General features: G+C 36.6%; 1 protein-coding gene across 1 annotated transcript; it reads right to left on the reverse strand.

Moving 5' to 3' along the window:
- Positions 1-3145: 3145 nt before the first annotated feature.
- LOC104232400 (protein transport protein SEC23 D) lies at positions 3146-15385 on the reverse strand. Its single transcript, XM_009785586.2, has 14 exons — positions 14940-15385; positions 14769-14828; positions 13824-13877; positions 13561-13733; positions 13253-13439; positions 12865-13010; positions 12633-12787; positions 11396-11477; positions 11195-11310; positions 10620-10718; positions 9431-9554; positions 5437-5714; positions 3957-4171; positions 3146-3859 (listed from the first exon to the last, which is right to left on the reverse strand). The coding sequence occupies exons 1-14, from the start codon at positions 15265-15267 to the stop codon at positions 3648-3650; spliced, it is 2229 nt and encodes a 742-aa protein (XP_009783888.1). The 5' UTR covers positions 15268-15385; the 3' UTR covers positions 3146-3647.
- Positions 15386-15720: the final 335 nt, after the last annotated feature.

Here is a 15720-nt window from a genome sequence, read left to right on the forward strand (position 1 = left end):
ATTTGACTCTATTTTTATTTTTTGAAAGAAAGACTTCTAAAAATTCCTTTTCTTTTGATTGGAACTTTGAGAATTTTAGAAGTAAAAAAGAAAATATTTTTGTTTGAATTTTCATTTGTCCTCTCTTTTTCTAAATAAGAAAGAAAATATTTTCTTTGGATTTTGGTTGTCGCCTCTTAATTTTCGAAAGAGGCACTTTTAAGAAAATATTTTAGATTTTGAGTTTTTTATTTATTTACAAAAGCACTTCTAAAGAAAAGCGAAAATATTTTTTGGACTCATATTTTCAAAGTTTTTATGGATATTTACAAACGGACTAGACGGAGACTCAAACGGAAACCCGGACTAGCGACTTCGACCGACGACGAAAATCCAAACGCATCTGTTCCGATTTCTTTTAGCCGATTTCAACAGATCTTTTGGCTCATTTTGGGTGGTGTTATGGGTGGATTTTATGGCTGTTTGCAACAGGTTTTTGATGCTATTTTAGAGGTCGTTTTGACTAAAAACAACAGAGCTATTTTCAAGCTTGTTTTGATGTGTTTTGAACGGATTTTTGATGGCTGAATTACTAGAGCTTCAAGGCTGGTCTTGATGATGAAAAGGTCATTGTTTTCTGGTTTGAGAAGAAAGAAAGAAGGAGATCCGTTGGGGAGGGGGGTGTTCTGCCCGTGTATACCCACGGTATATCGAGTGTATATCGAAGGTATACTCTGTCCGCATTTTTGGGAGGGTGAGTGTATTTGGAAAAAAATGGGTAGAGGAGAGAGTTGGGGAGATCCCCTTGCTGCCTATGACTGTGTGTGTGTTGAAGAAGCTTAAGAAAATGAGGAAAAGGGGGAGAGGTAAAAGTTGTCTTGTTGTTGGAGTGCTACTTGAAGCTATTCCAAAAATAGCCAAATGAGTCTTAATTGTATAATGGGCCTTAATTACAAATTGTAGCTTCAAGCTTGATTCTTTACCTTTTGTAACACTCCAATACCTTAATATCTTGTAAAACTAGCACGGGCTAGCCAGTTTTTGGACTGATAATTCAAAAATAGTCAACGTTTGTAAAGTCATGAAAAAATAGCCACTATTTTGGTGTAAATGGCGTGGGGTAGCCACTATTTGAGGTGGTACTTATTTTTTATCCAGCAATTCTAATATTGAGCAAAAATAGCCAATACTCTATTAAAATTAATATGAAAAGATATTTTTACCTTTTCTTCTATTGCTTTTCTTCTCAAACCCTCACTTCTCTCTATCAAGTTCGATGCATGCCTATGTTCATAGATAAGCCTCGTAACTTTGAAATCACCTACCTACTTGGTTGTTGGTTCTATTCGACTTTTGAGTACTTATGCTGCTGAAAAGCATTTCAAATCTTACTTACTCTCTGAAGCAAAGAACACTAGTAGTAATAAATAACCAGTACTTACATTCAAATCTAATTTCTTGCTGTTTTGGGCTAAATTGTTTATGATTAGTGACATTTCTGTTCTGTAATAGTGGTTGTAGTGGAACAAGTAAATGAGTGGCCAATAGAGAAACTTATACCATTAGAATTTGGAGGTACAAATTCAGATTAAGGAGTTAGATGTGTAAAGGACAATTGGTCCTGAACTTAGAGGTGGAAGTTCAAAAATTAAGGACATTTGGTCCTTAACTTAGAGTTACAAGCACAGAAATTAAGGATGGGCAGTCCTTAACTTAGAGTTACAAGCACATAAATTAAGGACAGGTAGTCCTGAACTTCGAGTTCCAAGTTTAAAAGTTAAGGACATGTAGTCCTGAACTTAGAGTTACAAGTTCAAAAGTTAAGGACGGGTAGTCCTAAAATTAGAGTTACAAGTACAAAAACTAAGGACAAGTAGTCCTTAACTTAGACTTATAAGCTCATAAATTAAGGACAGCTAGTCCTGAACTTACAGTAACAAACTCATAAGTTAAGGACACTTGGTCTTGAACTTAGAGTTGGAAGTTCAAAAATCAAGGACACTTGGTCCTTAACTTAGAGTTACAAGCACGGAAATTAAGGACAAGTAGTCCTTAACTTAGAGTTACAAGCACAAAAATTAAGGACAAGTAGTTCTTAACTTAGAGTTACAAGCACATAAATTAAGGACAGGTGGTCCTGAACTTCGAGTTTCAAGTTCAAAAGTTAAGGACATGTAGTCTTTAACTTAGAGTTACAAGTTCAAAAGTTAAGGACAGGTAGTCCTAAACTTAGAGTTACAAGTTCAAAAACTAAGGACAAGTAGTTCTTAATATTTACACAGCATTTATGAAGTTAAGGACACCATGTCCTTAATATTTTACACAGCATTCATGAAGTTAAAAACACCATGTCCTTAATATTTATACAGCATTCATGAAGTTAAGGATACCATGTCCTTAATATTTACACAACATCCATGTCTAACATAGGGGTATTTTCGTCCGGGCGGGTAAAAGATTATTAAGCATTGGCTAAAAAGTAAATACATCCTAAACCGTAGATAAAGAATAAAGACATCTTTAAATAGTGGCTAACCGTGCACTTCCCCACTATTTTGCTGCAATACGGAAAGTTCCAGCATAATATACTAGATAATGGTGCACATGTGTATGAACTTTCAGCATATTATGCTGGAACTCCGGCACACGAAAAGTTCTAACATAATATACTGGAGATTGGAGCACCTGTGTATGAACTTCCAGCATATTATGCTGGATCAGTACATTATACTGGAACTCTAATATATTATGCTGGAACTCCAGTTTATTATGCTGGAATATTTTTCGGATTTCGAACAGCGTTTTCGTTTAGATTTATCTTTACAAGAAAAGAAGCTAAATTTCGATTACTTTGAAACTGTGGCTATTTTTTAATTACCACTTGTAACTCTTGCTATTTTTAAATTTCACCCTAATATCTTCTTGTGTGAGTCCTACGTTGTGAGTGCTAGGCTGGATCTTATAATTCCCAAAATTTGAAGATCAACGTTGGTTGGCTTTTGATAACCATTGTTTCGTAAACTTTCACAATTGGTTATAACGAAGAGAATTGGTAAAATTTGAAGGCGCACGCCTCGAGAATTGTCAACTCGTGTAATAACAGAACTTACCATTTTTTCCAAAATTGGAAAGAAAAAAAAACCTTTTAACTTCTCACAAACATTCGTTGCAAAAGAGACTAGTTTGTTTATTCAGTCTAGTTTGTACTTCACAAGAACAAAAAGAGAGATCCACAGGGGGGAAAATACATGACCAACAAGAATGAGGAAAAAGCAGACACTCTTAACAACATTTCCAAGCTCAGAACTTAAAGTTATATCTATTCTATATTCAAATTATCCACACAAAAAGGGCAGTTTGAGCCAGCTTCTGGTACAAAATTTGGATGAGCAAACCTACAGTCTGAAGCTGAACCAGTAGGGCAATAGAAAAATGTATGAAGATGTGGTGGTGGGTGGTGACATCAGTAAAACTGCTCTGAGTAAGTAATCATCGCTTGGTGTGATGCTACATGTAACCCTTCGTTGCAAAAGTTTCTCGGAATGAAGCTAAGATATAAGTGTTTGTACATGATTGTAGACGATGTAACTGTTCTGGCCCAATTGTACAGTAAGTTTGGAGGAACCTGCTTCCTGTCCTAACCTGTGTTACAGAAGAATTGAGGCAACTTATTTCATGTATTCCAGCGTACTTTGATTAATCTCCTCAAGGAATGAAACGAAACCCATGATGCTTGTGAAGCCACTTCCTTCTACATCCTGTTCCTCTATCAGATAATTCTCAAATGATGTCGCATCATCCTGCCCTCCCTTGATAAATGTAAGTTTAGGGGTGATACATCTATCTTGCTTCAGCTTGTTTATTGTTGTTCTCAGTAAACCTGGTTATCAAAATCAACGTTTGCACATCTCAAAATGCATCCACACTATGGATCAAGTAACACCTAATGTAACAATGAAAAAATGCGCGTTACTTACAGTCCTGAGGTGGTGGAAAAGGAAGTGAAGGGTCTGCTGTTGAAGCATAGAACACAATAAGATTTGTGAATGCATCCAGAAAAAATATCGGGCTGCCGCTTGTAATCAGTGCAGCCCGGCTCAGGGAATGTCGAGGATATGCTTGTTTGTCTGGCGAGGCATATGAGGTTAACAATGGATATATAGCACGATTAAGAGAAGAAGGTTCTAGTCCACTGCATCAAAAGTCCAAAGTAGTTAACAATTAGATTTACCAGCCATCATCCACAAAAATTATCAGCAAAAAAGAGTCGCACCCAGCAATTAAAGCTAATGTTTCTAAGGAGCACATGAAGAAAAATCATACTTTCTCAGTCTGTTCTTCTTTTAATGTAGCTACAAAAACTACAATTGTCCCTACTCCAGAGACAACATAAAGTTCTCGTATGCACCACCATTAAAAAAGAAAGCCAATCAGCTGTTGAAGAGATGTTTAAGCAGAACACATGGGAAAAAAGGTACCATCTCTATTTGACCAGATTTTTTGGATTAATATGTAAATACCACACAAGTTTCATTCCAGAGAATGATAAATCAACTTTTATTAGGCCACAAGTTAATAAAGAAAGCTGCATCCTTATAAAGGAACAAAGGGTTTGGGTATCACTAGGTCCATGTCCATACTAAAAAATAGGTAAAGGCTGAAGAAACTACTTGAAAGAGCTTTGATCCCTTCATCTAGATATTTAAAGTATTGCAAAGACTTCTTTAAGCAGAGAAGGGAAGAGAAAAGTACTCGATTTTTCCGTTCCGATTTTTGGTTTAAGAAAGAGAAGTATAGAGAGAAAAAGAGACAGATAAGCTTCGTTTTGGGCCCACCAAATTTTTTTCCCTTAAAATCATGAGGGTTCAAAGGCCCAGAATCTCCAAAAAGAGTATTTCAGTCCCCAGCTACTTATCTGATCCCTTTTCCTTAGACTAAGTTTGCTGATCACTCTCTCGTTCTTTCTCTGAGGCCTTTGAATTCTCTTTCTGATATGGTTCCTTCATAAATATTAAACCCCCAACTTTGAAAACTGTAGTTCCATCTTATCCCATTGTCCTGGACCAGATTTGTACCAAAGCTCCCTTCTCGCATTGCTTCTTGCTAGCAGCCTTTCAAAAAACGAATCAGTTCTTTGCTCCTCTTTTCCTTCTTCGCACTTTACCTTTCTCTTCCTTCCCTTAGTTTCCACAAGTACAGTTAACCTAGAATGCATTCTGCATATCTAACTTCCAGTTGAAACTTAAAAACAAGTATCACCAGTAGCTGAATTAGTTTATTGCAATGACATAACCTCTACCCCACCTCCTATATCACCCCTACTCACCCTCTTCCCCACCATTCCATAAAAGAGCTAGAAAGAAGTATATGAAACTCTAGTCTCTTTTTCACGAAAAGTACATGAAACTCTAGTCTTGTCCACTATGAGAAAATAACCCACTTGGGAGATATTGATACCTGAAAAGACACTGAAGATATATTCGGTAGTCAGGATGCACGCCTTCTTCATGTAAACGAAGAAGAGGATTTCGTAATAGAGCAAACACCAAGCGGGGTAAAGGCTGCAGTTGAGGACATTGAGAGAATGCAACATCAATGTGAACAATGCTTGAACCTCCATGCCCAGACTGAATAAGCTTGCAAGCATCATTGTACTGAGCCGTAAGAATTACAAGCCAATCATGAAGTAACATTCTGCCCTCTCGAACACCTTGCTCCAATGAGGCTAAAATAACCTGAGAAAAAGGAAAATTGTTTAGCATAAGTAAAGAGTAAACTTAACTTCCATTAAGAAAGCATGATTTTGTCTTCTAATATTAATGGGCCTACTGTAGTATACAGATACGCAAGAACAGACATGATGTGTTGATCTTATAAAGATAAAATCTAATACTCTACAAAATACTTTTAGCTTAGGACTTAATAAGTTTTGAGGCATTTCAAGAGTTACTCTCATTTTATCATATTTTTGTCGATGAGCGTGCATTATGCTATCAATCTGCCAGGTTTTGATATCAAAGCATCAACAAGAATCATCCAGAATGAGTTTTCTTCAATATGTTGGAAATAATTGTGACTTTTGAAGTCTAGTTTCCAACCAATCAAACGGTTCGTGAGGTTTGCAAATCAGTACATGTAGGTCTCACTTAGTTGCCGCAAGAAAGAGGATTTTGGTAGTGTATACAACCATTAAAGGCGATAAAGAAGTGATACAAAGCATCGTTGGGGCTATAAGCACAAAGTGCAACTAAAGCGCAGGCTTTAATGAAAAAAGGCGCAACCGGAGAAAAAGTTAGAAAATGTATATGTAGTCCAAGCCTAATAATTATAAGCATGAGTAACAAATATATGGACAAAGAAATTGAATTTTTTAACAATAAAGCGAAATATCAATTATTTAATGTCACATTTTCAGGATTATACTCACTGGCAAGGAAAAGTATGCCTTAGAGCCTTGATGCGACACTAAAGCACCCACAAAGCGAGGCGAAGCGCTCAACATGTTTTGAGCCTCGCTTCAGAGCTTAAGCGTGCTTTAAGCGCGCCTTTGACAACAGTGCATCTAGCACTAGATGTATCACGGCTTATAACCATTACATGGTATGGTATTTAAGTTGGGAGGAGGGAAGAGCAGCAGCCCATACTACCCACAGTTCCATATCTGTGTGCCAAGCGAAGTTGGGCCGGAAGCACACAGGAAATTTCTCCAAGATCAAAAAGAAGGTAGGAGAACAAGTTTTCTCCTATCAATGACATCTTGATTCTTTTGGTTTTGCTCACCCATATTATAGAGTAGACTTCTTATAGAGTAGACTTCTTATGTTAGGAGTAGATGAATCTGAAGTTTAAAGTTTTGTTCCAAAAGGTTTTTGGAGTGTTTAATTTTTGTAAGATTATCTTTTATTAGTGTTATTAATTTTTTACTCATTTGTCTGTGAGTGTAGCATAGTGAGGGTCGAAAAGAGAAGCTGTGTTAGGTAACGATCAAATAACATATTGATCCCCAAACATTGGACTGTGATTGTTGTTTAAGCAAACGACAATACATCCACAAGTTGAGACAATACCAAGCTGGAGATGTACAAAATTAAAGCAAGAAGGATCACTATCAGAAAAACAGAACCTTTATTTATCTTTTAGCTAATATGGAGGAGGAATAGATAAGCTTCTGAAGTATTGGAGAGCTCAACTCATAAAGTCAAGATCCCTTTACTTAAACTTTTTTGTGTAGACAAGAACTATCATGTTCTGTCAATAGTTGACCAGATCTTGGGGATTCTAGAGTTGTCCAAGGTGAAAACCTGAAAAGCGTCAAGATCTATTGTGTATGCTACAAAAACACGGAAATTAAGTTTAAATTATCTTTAAAAAAAGCCAAATACATAGACAGTCCCTTGAACTTGGCCATATATTTCATCTAGACACTTAACTAAGCTCATAACCAATTAAACACTTGATCTATACACAGATTATGCCTATTGAACACATATTTTACGATTCTAAATAACTTAGGGAACGCGAATATCACTCTCTGTGACATGGAAAGTAAAACCAATTATACAAAGACACATCAGCAAAAGGAAAAGGAAAAAATCAAAATCAGAAAGAAAAGGGAGATGACCGAAAAAGGATTCCGGCGAATTAAGCTTCACTTTTTCTGATAAGGCCATTTTTCTGGCAAGGTCATTAAATAAGAAAAATTAAAAAAACACAACTATCACGGTATCACCGGCAAACCCACTTCCTCCACGCTATACAAATTCCGGGCACCACCTTATGCTCTCTTTACTGTCTTAAGTAATCAAAGCTTTAAGTTTAATGGAGAAAAGTGAAATCGTTTCTAAAGGCATTTAGGAAAGGATTAGGGATAAAAAGACAGAGAAATAGTATGAGGAAGGGGTCGGTTTTGATCCCGGATCTGGATTGAAACTATGGAGGTCGCCGGTGATGAATCTCTAGTGGAAGTAAGGCTTTAGATCTACTGATCTAGTCAGAAACTAAGGCTTTTGGGTAGAAAATGATTCGTGTGAGTTGAGGGGAAAGAGAGAACGAAAATGGAAGACTGAGAAGCTAGAAGTCGTCGGAGCATTTTTCCGGGCAAAGTTTAAAATTATTCCATTGGAATTAAATATTTTGAGTACGCACTCAAGCTGGGTGACAAACACGCAACTTGCCATGTCATCAAAGTGTATTCAATAGGTACAGTTTGAACACATATTAAGTGTTCACTAGGTTATAGGTTTAGTTAAAGTGTCTAGATGAAAAATATGGCAGAGATAAGGGGTTGTCTATGTATTTGGCCTTTAAAAAAATAATAAACACAAATACCAGTTATGTTGGCAAAAAAGTTTTAAAAACAAAGACTTTGATCTAGTGGTAAAAATGTAGCAGGGTTAGGCACAAGTTACGAGTTCGGACCATGCCGCAGAAAAAAGCTTTGTATTTAAGGTTAGAGGGGCAGGCTCATTATCTGCCGAGTTTCGAATCATGACCTATTGGCTCCCGGGAATTTCTCGGCTATCAAAAAGCAACTTTTAAAAACTTTAATTAAAGAAATATATAATGTAAAATCGTATCTATCAAGCTCAAAAATCATTTTAATTTTCTATTTGGATGCAAATTGTGGTGTTAATATTGTAATCCAGATTTATCGACTAATTATCTACATAACTTTATAGGTTCTAATTATCGATCACTAAAATGTTCATTTACAACTTTTTAGTAACATATACTCCCTCCTTTTCATTTTATATGACAGTGTTTTTGATAAAACACAAAGTTTAAGAATGAATGAATGAAAGAGTTACACATAAGTTGACTTTCTTAGCTCTTAACACCCATTGTGAAGTTCTCTTTTGGATGTACTTGGCATCAACATTTCCTTAATGCTGGAATTTTGCTTTACATCAATAAAATACTTACTTCACCGATCAAAAAAAAGTCTTGACACATAAGCTAAATATGTATGATGAGCAAAATAGGAATATTAAAATTAAAGAGTTTCGAAATATAGAAATAGAGTCAATCTTTTTTCAAGCGACCAAAAAGGGAATAGAATGCCATATAAAATAGACAAGAGTTGATAATATATTACTTCCTCAACTAAGTTTATTGTCTAGTGATTCACTCTTCAAGAACAAATCCATGGGCTATGAGGCGCAACCATAGCGTCTTGGTGCCAACACTATACACTGCCTAAGTGAGGCAAAACACCAATCTGCTTAACTTCAGGGTTTAACCGCACTTCAAACGAGCCTTTAACAACACAATTCTAAAAGCATATTTGTATTATAATAATTCTGTGCACTTAACACCACCTTGTATCAATTAACTTACCGAAAAATGCTGGCAAGTTCACATCGAAATAGAAAGAGACAAATCCTAAGAGACTCCAGTTAATAGCCCTGATGAATTTCGGTTAAAGTGAAGTATGAAGGAAAGTAAGACATACCTTGTGGACAAGTAATGAAAGCACCACTTCAGAATCAACACCATCATAAATCTCATTTATGCTATGAGCTACTCCAAACTGCAGAGTTCGAATCCTTAATCTCCTTTTGAGGGAATGCTTTGTTCTGCACAAACACATCCACTGCTTAGAGCATATCTAATAGAAGATGATCCCAAAAGGGTATCCACCAGAAAAAGAAAAGCAAAAAAAGAAACTTATTTCTTGCTCAAAGCTAGAGCACTTTAAATTATAGAAAAAGTTTTAGAATTAAAAAGAAGAAAAAAGGTAAAGCGAAACCAGAGGAATGCAACATTATGAAGAAATGGTAGGATAAGCTGCAATTCTGACAGACATTAGCTCCAGAATTCTCTACTTCTAGATCATTCCTTTGCTGTCTTAAGTAATTGGTTCGCTTATATACTTTTAAATTGAATCAACTTTTACTTGGGGCTGAGAGGTACAAACACCATATATAGTATGTGGCTTGTCAAACATCCACTGCTAAAACCTTAGATGTGTCACCAAAGTAAAGAAACCAAACAGACACCTTCTCCTACACTGTACAGTAGCTGCAGATATCTGGAGCATGCTCTTGTTTGCAGATCAGTTGGGTAATGCCTGAGAGTATTAAGGATGCCTATGAATGCTGGAGTTCCAGAAAGTTGATAGATCCATCAGGAAAATCTGGAAATGATCCCTGCATGCATTTTTTGGTGTGTCTGGACAAGAAGGAACTGCATATGTTTTGATGAAATATCAATTGCAAACCACTCCATTAAGGCTAGATCTCTTTTATGTTTATTCGGTTGGAGAAATCTATGCCCTGTAAATACCCCTGATGACTTTATGGATTTTGTTAGCTTCTTATCTTTAGCATAGAACTTCATGAACTGGAGCTAACAAACTCTCTTTTCTACTTACCATCTTTTGTAAACTGTGCATCTTCTTGATGCCATCAATGAAACTACTTCATCACAAAAAAAGCACCCAACCAGGAAAAGCTAAACTAGAACCAAAACAGAACTGCCAAGACACTTGTCCAGATGCAACATATAATTGCATACTTTATGGTTCTTGTTGTTGAGTTCTACTAAGTAAACCCAATATTATATTTACAAAAGAATAAATTTAAAGCTTTGATCTTTGATGATCACCTCAGCATAAAGGCCACTAGTAAGAATAATCGTACCTTGTTGTAGAACTTGATCCTGCATTTGCAAGTTCATCTGGTGGGACAACAACAGTATACTGAAAAGCAATTTGCACCATAGGCAATTCTGAAGTATGCCTGCAGAAGAAAAGTATTCTTGTATTATTAGCAAAATTAAAAATCTGGCTCAACAAGGGATTTTCACTGGAACTGGCAAAAACTTAAATGCGTGCAAGATGCAGAGGAACCCATAAAATGCATTGCCCCAGAGCAGAAAACAACAACAACAACAACAACAACAACAACAAACAAACAAACAAACAAACAAACAAACAAACAAACAAACAAACCAACCCAGTGTAATCCCACAACTGAGGTCTGGACCCCAAAGCAGAAAACAAACAAATTTAATTTGGTGTCATTAAGACCAGCACGTAGCTTTACTAAAGGGGCCAATAGCACTGCTTTTATCAAAAGTTCTTTTAGTGCAAATAAATTTAGCATCAATTTTTTAGTCAAGCATCGTTCCATGTAACAATTAGCAGTTCATACAAGAAACAATGAGCAAAAAAATTATTTTGGAAAAGGAGTACAAAAAGCAGAAGATATGTTACCTGGAAAATCCAACATTATTTGCAAATTCTAAATCGTAGGCATATGTAGCAAAAGAATCACAGCAAATTATGTGTTGGACATTTTCATATTGCGGATCTGGGAAGAAATGCCCATACTGTAGGGAATAGTGCAAGTATTATGAGCCAAACGAGATAGTAGAATAAGAATCTGTGGAATAAAAATGATAGCAGAGATCTTACAGAATGACTCGGTTGAAATTCTGACGAAGTTCTCAGCCTTAGGACACAATTAAAAGCATATGGTCGACTTAACATGCGGTACCTGTACGAATATCATTCTAGTGTTATGTAAACTGACAAACGTAAACCCTGGAACAAAAATATATGGTTATTACTGGTGTGTTACTTTATACTGGTAACAACCAGTTATCAACAAATGACCTGTCATATGATAAGACTTCAACCTAATTCATACCTAAGGCTTACGAACATCCTTTATATCCCATAGACACAATCCCTCAAATTCGCAAAAACTTAACACAAGATCCCTCGTTAATTTCTCTTTTGGTTTTGCCCTTTCTTTTTCTTTTTCTTTCATCTGTATACATATGATTTAGACTTGAGGATTTGTCTTCCAAAACAAACTGTCATCTATTATTTACATATGAAAAATCACCAATTATACCATCTGAAATCCTGCGAGGACACCAAAATTGAAACTCCTATATTTAAAAAAAAAAAAAAAGAATTAACCTTAAACACCAAATTCGTACTTCATCTCCACTAATCCCCAACACAAGAAAAAGAAACTTTTAGAAATGCTCTGAGTTGGCTAAATCCAAAAGCCATATGCCTGTTTCCCCGCAATAAGCACACACATTAGAAGCAAATTCTAGCCACTCAATAACCAGAAAAAGCCATCCAGGAGCAGCAGACCCTATACCTATGCGCAATCACAGGGAAGAGCTAAAATCAACAAGGAGCTTAGGATTCCATGCCCTAATTTGGGTGTTAGAGATGGTTGATGCTCGATTGAACCTACAAATTTGAATCCCTAATTGATGCAACAAAGACTTAGCGAGGGGAAATCTAAGTGCGCAAATTGGTGAAATTTTGAAACCAAGAAAAAGCTTGTTCCGCAAGAAGGAGATCCAAATGGATATTGCACAGAACGTCTCTGTGAAGTGAAGCCAAAGCGGTACTTTTTTCAGCGATAAGTTAGGTTTTTCGGCCAGCAGGACACTTTCATTACAAGCAGGGAACATGTCCGTCGAATAGAGATGGAAAAGTTAATCAGGGGAGTTTTGAGTACAGTTCTACAAACTTGAGGGATGTATGGCGTAGGTGGGGTTTTTCTTTTCTGGGGGGTGGGGGGTGGGGGGGATATTCTTAAACTTCAGATCAAACTTAATGATGAATTAGATTTAAAAGCTCACATACATTACATAATCATAGCAATAGCAAGTATTATACTCACATGTCTTGAGGAAGTGTGGAGTCATCACTGCTCGTATACAAAAATAAGGAGCCTCCACTCTCGATACTCAGAAACTTCAGTGATGCTAAATCAGTATACTCATTTGTCACAGCAAATATGTCTACACAAACACCTGATTGAACAGCCACGGCAGCCTATTGAAATACATTTTAATGCTTAATGTTCAAATGTAAATTAGCTAAAATCAATAAGTCACGAACTATGCTAGTACCAGATCTTTATAGAATGGAGTTTGTTCAGGAAGTAAAGCTCGGTCTGCATCCTCTCCTTTACTAGCATACTGCTCACCATACCGTCTTGTATCTAGTTGGCCGGCTCCAATATCAGGAGCACCCGAAAGAAAAGCAAAAACTCTAGCTGCATTTTGATTCAATTGGGGGGAAAAAAACAGTCACTGAGTAATATCTTTAAGCAAGATACTATGGAACTACTAATTCAGTGGAAAGATTCTCTGTTTGCTGTCCATTCTGGAAAAAGGCTGATTCAGCAAGAACAAAAGGATGCCTGAATTAATAAATTACAGTAACAAAAAGCAACCCAACAAGAGGTGCATCATTAATTGTCTCTGACACAAAGAAAGAAGTGTGAAATTGCCATACCTAATGCAAACGTATTTCCATATTCTGATCCAAGATAATTGAAAAGGGCTTCCATTGCAGCTCCAAAACCTCTTCCACCCAGAAAAACTCCATCTAATCCTTGACCTGCACCTGATGTCCTTTCCCATGAAGTTGTTGGCCTCAATGTTTCAAGTGCGGATGCGATGCGGTCCTTACAGGTATCCACCTACAACAAATCACTGATTTAAGGCTACTGCATGTTCATCCTTTTGACATTGAAAAATTAAACACCATTACAGTCCAGATAGAAAAAGAAAAGCACTGGGAAAGGAATCAAACAAACATACTGGAGCTAAAAACGAAAGTAGGGGCATGACATCCTGAAGTTCCATTGACAGGGCACTATCAGAATCATGAGGAATGAAAACATTCTTCACCACTGGAATTGGCCCTTGAACATCATACAAACCTATTTTATGGCTGAATGTAGCCAGCCCAAATAGTGATCCAGGCCCAAGAGCTTGATCAAAAGACAAAAGAAAACAAACATTAAACTTCCGTCTAGTAAAGAATATAAACTTAATGTTCAAAAGATGTGTCAATAACCAACCTTCTAAAGCAGCTAAAAGTGCACTTTTAACAAGTTCCAAAAACTCTTCCGATGCTGCATAAGAACTTAACACCTGTTAATCAATAACAGCAACATACTCCGCATCTACTTTCCACAAAATGCATCAGTTCTTAATGTAAAATCTAAGATAATTCTCAAAGATCAATGGAAATAATGTATGCCAAGTGAGAGTAATGACAATAAAATTTAACTATGATAGCCTACACACATACATGTGTCAACAAAGAAGGCCAACTGACATGAAATCTGACAAGAAGATAGATTTCAGTTGTCATTTTCCATCTGCATAATCTATTGTAATATCCCTGTTTGGTTAGTTGCTACTGACCCTTTGTGCACTTTAACACCATTATCTACAAAGTAAGACCTGTGTAGGAGTGCTTGTAGCTAAGCGTCTTGTCTCTAGGCATAACAATACAGCTCCCAAAACTAAAACTTTTAACATTCTTTTTAATGTTAAGCTGTGACATCCATCCCCTACAAATTCCCAACAAGCCACAACCTTCATAAACACGAACAACCACAACACTTCCATTCCCATAAAACTCAACAAACCAACCAACTGAATTTGGGTTGATTTGGGACAATCGATACCTTGTTTTTTTCGCTTCAAAATAAAATATTTATCCTTGGAAACTACATAGAGATTAGTGATTACCACAAACCACGTTTGAAATTTAAAACATTTCAGCAAATCAAAGGCAGAAAAATCCCTTCAATACTCTAAATTAAATAATTGCATAGTCCCTACATCATTTAACTGCCACAATCAAATTAAAGCAATAATATACTAGTTTAAGTTATATGCATCAGGTCATTTAAAAGCTAACTGCACGTAACTCTATTTAACTTAAAGTAAATGGTACGACTAAGTTATATTACACAGATGGATTAATAACTTAAATCCTAGTAATAATAACTTACAAGCAAGATCAACAGCTGCCACATACACAGGTCGCGCCTGCATTTCCTCAGATTCATCCACTAAACCAATCCAAAAACAAATATATTCAAAACAGTGCATCTAAATTCCCAAAATTACACAAAAGGGAATCTTCAAATATCAAATTTTGCATTAAAGGGTGCTACACTTACTGGGCAATTCAAGGTCAATAAACGAAGATAAATTCTCCGGACAAGATTCAGGGAGCGAATAACGGGTTACGGCCTGAGAAGAAAGCCCGCTAAGGGTCCCACAAAGTGCACAAGTCCAGGCCCATTGTTCTTGTTCACAGTATGTGTTATAGTAAGCCCAACAATTCTCACATCGGGGTAATAAGTGACCGCCCGATCCATAAACCGGTGGATTCCCGTTTTCGTCCTTGCTGGCGAACGGTGAAACTGTTACCCCCCACGGTAGTCCTGATTCTTCCAGTGCGTCTTGGTCACCGGGAAACCGGCTAACTGTTGCACGCACCGCCATTAGCGCGTGGGTTTAGAGACAGTGAAACTGCAGGAAAATGTTGAGCAAATTTTTTATTTTTAAAGGGTTTTTGGAGGTTTTGATCTGGAACTTTTTTGTGGAGAAGATGGGTGTAGGATAAGAGAGTGTGCACTGCTGCGTATTTTAGTGAGGTGGGTTTCTTAATTTCTGTTTGCGTTACACATGTAGTGAGCCAATGTTGGGTTGACACGTTGGATTCCAGCTAGGAGGCAGTCCACGTTTGATTTTGATGGGGCGGACTTTGCAATATTCAAAAGGTTTGGGCTTCTCTTTTAAATCGTCATTTTACAAGGACCTGGGTGATTTTTTTCTCTTTTTTTTGAACATAAAAGGAAGCTTATATTGGTTTAAATAAAAACATTACATAATCCTAACATAATCCCGTAGTATATTGCCATTGTTTACAGCAGCGAGACTACTACAAACATTAGC

This window comes from Nicotiana sylvestris, chromosome 11 (assembly GCF_000393655.2).
Source record: "Nicotiana sylvestris chromosome 11, ASM39365v2, whole genome shotgun sequence".
Classification (NCBI taxonomy): Eukaryota; Viridiplantae; Streptophyta; class Magnoliopsida; order Solanales; family Solanaceae; genus Nicotiana; species Nicotiana sylvestris.

What these genes read in the sequence shown, in the direction of transcription:
- LOC104232400 (XM_009785586.2), bottom strand. Translation starts at nt 15,267, where the DNA reads ATGGCGGTGCGTGCAACAGTTAGCCGGTTTCCCGGTGACCAAGACGCA. An exon ending in TACTTTCGTTTTTAGCTCCA is followed by an intron (nt 13,440 to 13,560) that starts GTATGTTTGTTT and finishes GATTTGTTGTAG; the next exon opens with GTGGATACCTGTAAGGACCG. An exon ending in TTTCATTACTTGTCCACAAG is followed by an intron (nt 5,715 to 9,430) that starts GTATGTCTTACT and finishes CCTTTTTCTCAG; the next exon opens with GTTATTTTAGCCTCATTGGA.